The 12,187-nt window shown below is 51.0% G+C and overlaps 1 protein-coding gene across 1 annotated transcript; it reads right to left on the reverse strand.

Annotated features, from left to right (window-relative positions):
• Positions 1–207: 207 nt before the first annotated feature.
• Positions 208–2,966, reverse strand: spock3 (SPARC (osteonectin), cwcv and kazal like domains proteoglycan 3). Its single transcript, XM_024416543.2, has 3 exons — positions 2,840–2,966; positions 2,612–2,749; positions 208–894 (listed from the first exon to the last, which is right to left on the reverse strand). The coding sequence occupies exons 1-3, from the start codon at positions 2,949–2,951 to the stop codon at positions 728–730; spliced, it is 417 nt and encodes a 138-aa protein (XP_024272311.2). The 5' UTR covers positions 2,952–2,966; the 3' UTR covers positions 208–727.
• Between the last annotated feature and the right edge of the window lie 9,221 nt (positions 2,967–12,187).

Consider the following 12,187-nt stretch of genomic DNA (forward strand, 5'->3'; position numbering starts at 1 on the left):
GGAGAGGAGGGAGGAGAGGAAGAGAGGGAGAGGACACACTGATTGTCCAATAAGGAAAGGGCTCATTGCACATGTGACTACATCCACAGCTTGTGATTGGCTGTCGATAAACTAGTCTCTAAACTCTGATAGGTCGTTGAAGATCTCGCTGATTGGACAACTCCCGGAGTTACAGCCATGCAGGCCATTCAAAAGTTAGACGGCAGAGAAAGTGAAAACATAAACGTTTACCAGCTATTAAAGGTGGGCTAATCATTATGACATCATACACAGCAAGGTCACTTCCTGGTTACGGGACAACACCAACAACAGAACAGACGGCTATGCTGTGATTTTCCTGATGCGGAAACACCAGAGAGGGCAGAAACCCATAGATTAAAATTCCGTTGTTGTTGTCGTTTTTTGTTGTTGTTGATGACATCTGTAATTTACAGGAAGTCCCCCCCCACACTTTGTACGATGGTGTCAAATTACAGAGTCCACCTTTAAGTTAGGAAGAGACAACGATCACAGAGTGGGCCATCCCAAATGGTGCCCTTTACACTATGTAGTGAACTGCCTTCCCCCAGTACCCAATGGGCCCTGGGGAACTGACCAGGGTATATGGGGACATTTGAGACACAGAAGAGAGAGAGAGAGAAATGTCTTTAGTCTGTTAGCGGTGACGAGGTCGACTAGCAACTATTCTTGCTGCTGAAGTCCCCTGGCAAAGTGCAGAGCGACGGAGTTACGACAGATATCTTTCCTCTCCGTCATAGTCGTCCTCGTCTTCGTCATCTTCGTCATCGATCTGGTCGCTCAGGACGAAGGCATCATCTTCATCATCGTCATAGTCGTCGTCGGAGAAGAGAGAGTCTCCGCTGCCCTGGTCTCCAGATGATTCCAACACCACCCCTACAGAACACAGGAACCAGGAAGGAACTACTGTTAAACACCCCCCTACAGAACACAGGAAGCAGGAAGGAACTCAGGTTAAACACCACCCTAAAGAACACAGGAAGCAGGAAGGAACTACTGTTAAACACCACCCTACAGAACACAGGAACCAGGAAGGAACTACTGTTAAACACCACCCTACAGAACACAGGAACCAGGAAGGAACTACTGTTAAACACCACCCTACAGAACACAGGAACCAGGAAGGAACTACTGTTAACCACCACCCCTACAGAACACAGGAACCAGGAAGGAACTACTGTTAACCACCACCCTACAGAACACAGGAAGCAGGAAGGAACTCAGGTTAAACACCACCCTAAAGAACACAGGAAGCAGGAAGGAACTACTGTTAAACACCACCCTACAGAACACAGGAACCAGGAAGGAACTACTGTTAAACACCCCCCTACAGAACACAGGAACCAGGAAGGAACTACTGTTAAACACCCCCCTACAGAACACAGGAACCAGGAAGGAACTCAGGTTAAACACCACCCTACAGAACACAGGAAGCAGGAAGGAACTACTGTTAAACACCACCCTACAGAACACAGGAACCAGGAAGGAACTACTGTTAACCACCACCCTACAGAACACAGGAACCAGGAAGGAACTCAGGTTAAACACCACCCTACAGAACACAGGAACCAGGAAGGAACTACTGTTAAACACCACCCTACAGAACACAGGAACCAGGAAGGAACTACTGTTAAACACCACCCTAAAGAACACAGGAACCAGGAAGGAACTACTGTTAAACACCACCCCTACAGAACACAGGAACCAGGAAGGAACATCTGATAAACACCACCCTACAGAACACAGGAACCAGGAAGGAACTACTGTTAAACACCACCCTACAGAACACAGGAACCAGGAAGGAACTACTGTTAAACAACACCCTACAGAACACAGGAACCAGGAAGGAACTACTGTTAAACACCACCCTACAGAACACAGGAACCAGGAAGGAACTACTGTTAAACACCCCCTACAGAACACAGGAACCAGGAAGGAACTACTGTTAAACACCCCCTACAGAACATAGGAACCAGGAAGGAACTACTGTTAAACACCACCCTACAGAACACAGGAACCAGGAAGGAACTACTGATAAACACCCCCTACAGAACACAGGAACCAGGAAGGAACTACTGTTAAACACCACCCTACAGAACACAGGAACCAGGAAGGAACTACTGTTTAACACCCCCTACAGAACACAGGAACCAGGAAGGAACTACTGTTAACCACCACCCTACAGAACACAGGAACCAGGAAGGAACTACTGTTAAACAACACCCTACAGAACACAGGAACCAGGAAGGAACTACTGTTAAACACCACCCCTACAGAACACAGGAAGCAGGAAGGAACTACTGTTAAACACCACCCTACAGAACACAGGAACCAGGAAGGAACTCAGGTTAAACACCACCCTACAGAACACAGGAACCAGTTCTGTCCTTGAGCTGTTCTTGTTTTTTAATGTTCTGTTTTATGTTTCATGTTTTCCTAATCAATGACCAAAATAACCTAAATCAGGTGGTCAGTTGGTCCCACTAAGTCAGTCAGTCAATCAATCAATCCAGTTACGATCAACTTTTTATCGGCATCAAACCAATTAGTTAGTCGGAAATGATTTCCCCCAGAATGCTTAGCGCGGACCTACCACAGTCTGCTGCTCCGTGGGTCCGTGACCCTGCGACCTCGTTGCCATAGTGATCGACACACCAGCATTGTCCGCTGCTGCCGTGGCACTGGTGGGACCGGTAGTAGCCCTCTGCGTCACACACTGGCAGGTACTGACCTAGAGGTCAGGGGTTTAGAGGTCAAAGGTTATAGAGGTCAGGGGTCATAGAGAGAGAGAGAGAGGTTAGTGTGTACGTTGGAGACTCACCCGGTAGCTTCTCCGCAGCCTGTTTCTTGTTAATACTGGTCAGTTCAGACCAACAGGGGGAGTCTGGAGAGGAGAGACGGAACACATCAAGGGTATATTCATTAGTGTACATCGTAGCACAACGGTTTTGCAACAGAAAACAAAAACAAGTGTTTCTTATTGGACAAGATCAGCTAAGTCCCTCCCTGTTCAACCCATTTTGGGTCTGTTTGGTTCCTAGTGAATAAATCCCTGGACTATGATCACACAAATAATGAATGACCAGAAACAGTGTTTATTAAATGTGCTTATGTTTTTATAACTTGTTACATTTCTGCGTACGATAATTTCTTTCATTATGAGTCAAGTTTATAAAATGTCTGTACGCTCCCATGAATAAAGTTGTGTTGGTCAGAAATAAGCATGTTTCATTTATAAATCATGTAAAGTTCATAGTTTACTGTCTAGTTGAAGATTTATAAATCCCATTGTTGATGTGGATTTGTAGCCTGGAGAAATCCAGTATGTCATGTTTGGTAATGACACAGGGTACAAGCAGTGGAAGGTTAGCACAAAACAGGTTCTGCATTTCAGGCTAGTGGATTTAGTGGGACTTTAGTACAGCCAGCCAGCACACTGAAACACTACAACCCCAGCCAGCACACTGAAACACTACAACCCCAGCCAGCACACTGAAACACTACAACCCCAGCCAGCCAGCACACTAAAACACTACAACACAAAGCCAGCCAGCACACTGAAAGACTACAACCCCAGCCAGCACACTGGAACACTACAACACCCAGCCAGCACACTGGAACACTACAACACCCAGCCAGCACACTGAAAGACTACAACACCCAGCCAGCCAGCACACTGGAACACTACAACACCCAGCCAGCACACTGGAACACTACAACACCCAGCCAGCACACTGGAACACTACAACACCCAGCCAGCACACTGAAACACTACAACCCCAGCCAGCACACTGAAACACTACAACCCCAGCCAGCCAGCACACTGAAACATTACAACCCCAGCCAGCACACTGAAACACTACAACCCCAGCCAGCACACTGAAAGACTACAACACCCAGCCAGCACACTGAAAGACTAAAACACCCAGCCAGCACACTGAAAGACTACAACAGCCAGCCAGCACACTGAAAGACTACAACCCCAGCCAGCACACTGAAACACTACAACCCCAGCCAGCCAGCACACTGAAACATTACAACCCCAGCCAGCACACTGAAACACTACAACCCCAGCCAGCACACTGAAACACTACAACCCCAGCCAGCACAAAGAATCACTACAAACCCAGCCAGCACACTGAAACACTACAACCCCAGCCAGCCAGCACACTGAAACACTACAACCCCAGCCAGCACACTGAAAGACTACAACACCCAGCCAGCACACTGAAATACTACAACACCCAGCCAGCACACTGAAAGACTACAACCCCAGCAAATACACTGAAACACTACAACCCCAGCCAGCCAGCACACTGAAACATTACAACCCCAGCCAGCACACTGAAACACTACAACCCCAGCCAGCACACTGAAACACTACAACCCCAGCCAGCACACTGAAACACTACAACCCCAGCCAGCACACTGAAACACTACAACCCCAGCCAGCACACTGAAATATTACAACACCAGCCAGCACACTGAAACACCACAACCCCAGCCAGCACACTGAAACACTACAACCCCAGCCAGCACACTGAAACACTACAACCCCAGCCAGCACACTGAAACACTACAACCCCAGCCAGCACACTGAAACACTACAACCCCAGCCAGCACACTGAAACACTACAACCCCAGCCAGCACACTGAAACACTACAACCCCAGCAAGCACACTGAAACACTACAACCCCAGCCAACCAGCACACTGAAAGACTACAACCCCAGCCAACCAGCACACTGAAAGACTACAACCCCAGCCAGCACACTGAAACACTACAACCCCAGCCAGTACACTGAAAGACTACAACACCCAGCCAGCACACTGAAACACTACAACCCCAGCCAGCACACTGAAAGACTACAACCCCAGCCTTCACACTGAAACACTACAACCCCAGCCAGCCAGCACACTGAAAGACTACAACCCCAGCCAGCACACTGAAACACTACAACCCCAGCCAGCACACTGAAACACTACAAGCCCAGCCAGCACACTGGAACACTACAACACCCAGCCAGCCAGCACACTGAAAGACTACAACCCCAGCCAGCACACTGAAAGACTACAACACCCAGCCAGCACACTGAAATACTACAACACCCAGCCAACACACTGAAAGACTACAACCCCAGCCAGCCAGCACACTGAAACACTACAACCCCAGCCAGCACACTGAAACACTACAACCCCAGCCAGCACAATGAAACACTACAACCCCAGCCAGCACACTGAAAGACTACAACCCCAGCCAGCACACTGAAACACTACAACCCCAGCCAGCCAGCATACTGAAAGACTACAACCCCAGCCAGCACACTGAAACACTACAACCCCAGCCAGTACACTGAAAGACTACAACACCCAGCCAGCACACTGAAACACTACAACCCCAGCCAGCACACTGAAAGACTACAACCCCAGCCAGCACACTGAAACACTACAACCCTAGCCAGCCAGCACACTGAAAGACTACAACCCCAGCCAGCACACTGAAACACTACAACCCCAGCCAGCACACTGAAACACTACAAGCCCAGCCAGCACACTGGAACACTACAACACCCAGCCAGCCAGCACACTGAAAGACTACAACCCCAGCCAGCACACTGAAACACTACAACCCCAGCCAGCCAGCACACTGAAACATTACAACCCCAGCCAGCACACTGAAACACTACAACCCCAGCCAGCACACTGAAACACTACAACCCCAGCCAGCACAAAGAAACACTACAACCCCAGCCAGCACACTGAAACACTACAACCCCAGCCAGCCAGCACACTGAAACACTACAACCCCAGCCAGCACACTGAAAGACTACAACACCCAGCCAGCACACTGAAAGACTACAACACCCAGCCAGCACACTGAAATACTACAACACCCAGCCAACACACTGAAAGACTACAACCCCAGCCAGCCAGCACACTGAAACACTACAACCCCAGCCAGCACACTGAAACACTACAACCCCAGCCAGCACAATGAAACACTACAACCCCAGCCAGCACACTGAAAGACTACAACCCCAGCCAGCACACTGAAACACTACAACCCCAGCCAGCCAGCATACTGAAAGACTACAACCCCAGCCAGCACACTGAAACACTACAACCCCAGCCAGTACACTGAAAGACTACAACACCCAGCCAGCACACTGAAACACTACAACCCCAGCCAGCACACTGAAAGACTACAACCCCAGCCAGCACACTGAAACACTACAACCCTAGCCAGCCAGCACACTGAAAGACTACAACCCCAGCCAGCACACTGAAACACTACAACCCCAGCCAGCACACTGAAACACTACAAGCCCAGCCAGCACACTGGAACACTACAACACCCAGCCAGCCAGCACACTGAAAGACTACAACCCCAGCCAGCACACTGAAACACTACAACCCCAGCCAGCCAGCACACTGAAACATTACAACCCCAGCCAGCACACTGAAACACTACAACCCCAGCCAGCACACTGAAACACTACAACCCCAGCCAGCACAAAGAAACACTACAACCCCAGCCAGCACACTGAAACACTACAACCCCAGCCAGCCAGCACACTGAAACACTACAACCCCAGCCAGCACACTGAAAGACTACAACACCCAGCCAGCACACTGAAAGACTACAACACCCAGCCAGCACACTGAAAGACTACAACCCCAGCAAGCACACTGAAACACTACAACCCCAGCCAGCCAGCACACTGAAACACTACAACCCCAGCCAGCACACTGAAACACTACAACCCCAGCCAGCACACTGAAACACTACAACCCCATCCAGCACACTGAAACATTACAACACCAGCCAGCACACTGAAAGACTACAACCCCAGCCAGCACACTGAAACACTACAACCCCAGCCAGCACAATGAAACACTACAACCCCAGCAAGCACACTGAAACACTACAACCCCAGGCAGCACACTGAAAGACTACAACCCCAGCCAGCACACTGAAACACTACAACCCCAGCCAACCAGCACACTGAAAGACTACAACCCCAGCCAGCACACTGAAACACTACAACCCCAGCCAGTACACTGAAAGACTACAACACCCAGCCAGCACACTGAAACACTACAACCCCAGCCAGCACACTGAAAGACTACAACCCCAGCCATCACACTGAAACACTACAACCCCAGCCAGCCAGCACACTGAAAGAGTACAACCCCAGCCAGCACACTGAAACACTACAACCCCAGCCAGCACACTGAAACACTACAAGCCCAGCCAGCACACTGGAACACTACAACACCCAGCCAGCCAGCACACTGAAAGACTACAACCCCAGCCAGCACACTGAAAGACTACAACCCCAGCCTGCACACTGAAACACTACAACCCTAGCCAGCCAGCACACTGAAAGACTACAACCCCAGCCAGCACACTGAAACACTACAACCCCAGCCAGCACACTGATAGACTACAACCCCAGCCAGCCAGCACACTGAAACACTACAACCCCAGCCAGCACACTGAAACACTACAACCCCAGCCAGCACAATGAAACACTACAACCCCAGCCAGCACACTGAAAGACTACAACCCCAGCCAGCACACTGAAACACTACAACCCCAGCCAGTACACTGAAAGACTACAATACCCAGCCAGCACACTGAAACACTACAACCCCAGCCAGCACACTGAAAGACTACAACCCCAGCCAGCACACTGAAACACTACAACCCTAGCCAGCCAGCACACTGAAAGACTACAACCCCAGCCAGCACACTGAAACACTACAACCCCAGCCAGCACACTGAAACACTACAAGCCCAGCCAGCACACTGGAACACTACAACACCCAGCCAGCCAGCACACTGAAAGACTACAACCCCAGCCAGCACACTGAAACACTACAACCCCAGCCAGCCAGCACACTGAAACATTACAACCCCAGCCAGCACACTGAAACACTACAACCCCAGCCAGCACACTGAAACACTACAACCCCAGCCAGCACAAAGAAACACTACAACCCCAGCCAGCACACTGAAACACTACAACCCCAGCCAGCCAGCACACTGAAACACTACAACCCCAGCCAGCACACTGAAAGACTACAACACCCAGCCAGCACACTGAAAGACTACAACACCCAGCCAGCACACTGAAAGACTACAACCCCAGCAAGCACACTGAAACACTACAACCCCAGCCAGCCAGCACACTGAAACACTACAACCCCAGCCAGCACACTGAAACACTACAACCCCAGCCAGCACACTGAAACACTACAACCCCAGCCAGCACACTGAAACACTACAACCCCAGCCAGCACACTGAAACACTACAACACCCAGCCAGCATACTGAAAGACTACAACACCCAGCCAGCACACTGAAAGACTATAACCCCAGCCAGCACACTGAAAGACTACAACCCCAGCCAGCCAGCACACTGAAACACTACAACCCCAGCCAGCACACTGAAACACTACAACCCCAGCCAGCACAATGAAACACTACAACCCCAGCAAGCACACTGAAACACTACAACCCCAGGCAGCACACTGAAAGACTACAACCCCAGCCAGCACACTGAAACACTACAACCCCAGCCAACCAGTACACTGAAAGACTACAACCCCAGCCAGCACACTGAAACACTACAACCCCAGCCAGTACACTGAAAGACTACAACACCCAGCCAGCACACTGAAACACTACAACCCCAGCCAGCACACTGAAAGACTACAACCCCAGCCATCACACTGAAACACTACAACCCCAGCCAGCCAGCACACTGAAAGACTACAACCCCAGCCAGCACACTGAAACACTACAACCCCAGCCAGCACACTGAAACACTACAAGCCCAGCCAGCACACTGGAACACTACAACACCCAGCCAGCCAGCACACTGAAAGACTACAACCCCAGCCAGCACACTGAAAGACTACAACACCCAGCCAGCACACTGAAATACTACAACACCCAGCCAGCACACTGAAAGACTACAACCCCAGCCAGCCAGCACACTGAAACACTACAACCCCAGCCAGCACACTGAAACACTACAACCCCAGCCAGCACAATGAAACACTACAACCCCAGCCAGCACACTGAAAGACTACAACCCCAGCCAGCACACTGAAACACTACAACCCCAGCCAGCCAGCATACTGAAAGACTACAACCCCAGCCAGCACACTGAAACACTACAACCCCAGCCAGTACACTGAAAGACTACAACACCCAGCCAGCACACTGAAACACTACAACCCCAGCCAGCACACTGAAAGACTACAACCCCAGCCAGCACACTGAAACACTACAACCCTAGCCAGCCAGCACACTGAAAGACTACAACCCCAGCCAGCACACTGAAACACTACAACCCCAGCCAGCACACTGAAACACTACAAGCCCAGCCAGCACACTGGAACACTACAACACCCAGCCAGCCAGCACACTGAAAGACTACAACCCCAGCCAGCACACTGAAACACTACAACCCCAGCCAGCCAGCACACTGAAACATTACAACCCCAGCCAGCACACTGAAACACTACAACCCCAGCCAGCACACTGAAACACTACAACCCCAGCCAGCACAAAGAAACACTACAACCCCAGCCAGCACACTGAAACACTACAACCCCAGCCAGCCAGCACACTGAAACACTACAACCCCAGCCAGCACACTGAAACACTACAACCCCAGCCAGCACACTGAAACACTACAAGCCCAGCCAGCACACTGGAACACTACAACACCCAGCCAGCCAGCACACTGAAAGACTACAACCCCAGCCAGCACACTGAAAGACTACAACACCCAGCCAGCACACTGAAATACTACAACACCCAGCCAGCACACTGAAAGACTACAACCCCAGCCAGCCAGCACACTGAAACACTACAACCCCAGCCAGCACACTGAAACACTACAACCCCAGCCAGCACAATGAAACACTACAACCCCAGCCAGCACACTGAAAGACTACAACCCCAGCCAGCACACTGAAACACTACAACCCCAGCCAGCCAGCATACTGAAAGACTACAACCCCAGCCAGCACACTGAAACACTACAACCCCAGCCAGTACACTGAAAGACTACAACACCCAGCCAGCACACTGAAACACTACAACCCCAGCCAGCACACTGAAAGACTACAACCCCAGCCAGCACACTGAAACACTACAACCCTAGCCAGCCAGCACACTGAAAGACTACAACCCCAGCCAGCACACTGAAACACTACAACCCCAGCCAGCACACTGAAACACTACAAGCCCAGCCAGCACACTGGAACACTACAACACCCAGCCAGCCAGCACACTGAAAGACTACAACCCCAGCCAGCACACTGAAACACTACAACCCCAGCCAGCCAGCACACTGAAACATTACAACCCCAGCCAGCACACTGAAACACTACAACCCCAGCCAGCACACTGAAACACTACAACCCCAGCCAGCACAAAGAAACACTACAACCCCAGCCAGCACACTGAAACACTACAACCCCAGCCAGCCAGCACACTGAAACACTACAACCCCAGCCAGCACACTGAAAGACTACAACACCCAGCCAGCACACTGAAAGACTACAACACCCAGCCAGCACACTGAAAGACTACAACCCCAGCAAGCACACTGAAACACTACAACCCCAGCCAGCCAGCACACTGAAACACTACAACCCCAGCCAGCACACTGAAACACTACAACCCCAGCCAGCACACTGAAACACTACAACCCCATCCAGCACACTGAAACATTACAACACCAGCCAGCACACTGAAAGACTACAACCCCAGCCAGCACACTGAAACACTACAACCCCAGCCAGCACAATGAAACACTACAACCCCAGCAAGCACACTGAAACACTACAACCCCAGGCAGCACACTGAAAGACTACAACCCCAGCCAGCACACTGAAACACTACAACCCCAGCCAACCAGCACACTGAAAGACTACAACCCCAGCCAGCACACTGAAACACTACAACCCCAGCCAGTACACTGAAAGACTACAACACCCAGCCAGCACACTGAAACACTACAACCCCAGCCAGCACACTGAAAGACTACAACCCCAGCCATCACACTGAAACACTACAACCCCAGCCAGCCAGCACACTGAAAGACTACAACCCCAGCCAGCACACTGAAAGACTACAACCCCAGCCAGCACACTGAAACACTACAACCCCAGCCAGCACACTGAAAGACTACAACCCCAGCCAGCACACTGAAACACTACAACCCTAGCCAGCCAGCACACTGAAAGACTACAACCCCAGCCAGCACACTGAAACACTACAACCCCAGCCAGCACACTGAAACACTACAAGCCCAGCCAGCACACTGGAACACTACAACACCCAGCCAGCCAGCACACTGAAAGACTACAACCCCAGCCAGCACACTGAAACACTACAACCCCAGCCAGCCAGCACACTGAAACATTACAACCCCAGCCAGCACACTGAAACACTACAACCCCAGCCAGCACACTGAAACACTACAACCCCAGCCAGCACAAAGAAACACTACAACCCCAGCCAGCACACTGAAACACTACAACCCCAGCCAGCCAGCACACTGAAACACTACAACCCCAGCCAGCACACTGAAAGACTACAACACCCAGCCAGCACACTGAAAGACTACAACACCCAGCCAGCACACTGAAAGACTACAACCCCAGCAAGCACACTGAAACACTACAACCCCAGCCAGCCAGCACACTGAAACACTACAACCCCAGCCAGCACACTGAAACACTACAACCCCAGCCAGCACACTGAAACACTACAACCCCATCCAGCACACTGAAACATTACAACACCAGCCAGCACACTGAAAGACTACAACCCCAGCCAGCACACTGAAACACTACAACCCCAGCCAGCACAATGAAACACTACAACCCCAGCAAGCACACTGAAACACTACAACCCCAGGCAGCACACTGAAAGACTACAACCCCAGCCAGCACACTGAAACACTACAACCCCAGCCAACCAGCACACTGAAAGACTACAACCCCAGCCAGCACACTGAAACACTACAACCCCAGCCAGTACACTGAAAGACTACAACACCCAGCCAGCACACTGAAACACTACAACCCCAGCCAGCACACTGAAAGACTACAACCCCAGCCATCACACTGAAACACTACAA

The sequence above is a fragment of the Oncorhynchus tshawytscha genome, unplaced genomic scaffold (assembly GCF_018296145.1).
Source record: "Oncorhynchus tshawytscha isolate Ot180627B unplaced genomic scaffold, Otsh_v2.0 Un_contig_1165_pilon_pilon, whole genome shotgun sequence".
NCBI classification, from domain to species: domain Eukaryota; kingdom Metazoa; phylum Chordata; class Actinopteri; order Salmoniformes; family Salmonidae; genus Oncorhynchus; species Oncorhynchus tshawytscha.

Excerpts from the sequence above, each read along its gene's own strand:
- spock3 (XM_024416543.2), bottom strand. The coding sequence starts at position 2,951 with ATGTACACTAATGAATATACCCTTGATGTGTTCCGTCTCTCCTCTCCA. Across the intron at positions 2,750-2,839 it reads GGCTGCGGAGAAGCTACCGG|GTCAGTACCTGCCAGTGTGT; the intron begins GTGAGTCTCCAA and ends CCTGACCTCTAG. Across the intron at positions 895-2,611 it reads CCACGGAGCAGCAGACTGTG|GGGTGGTGTTGGAATCATCT; the intron begins GTAGGTCCGCGC and ends TGTGTTCTGTAG.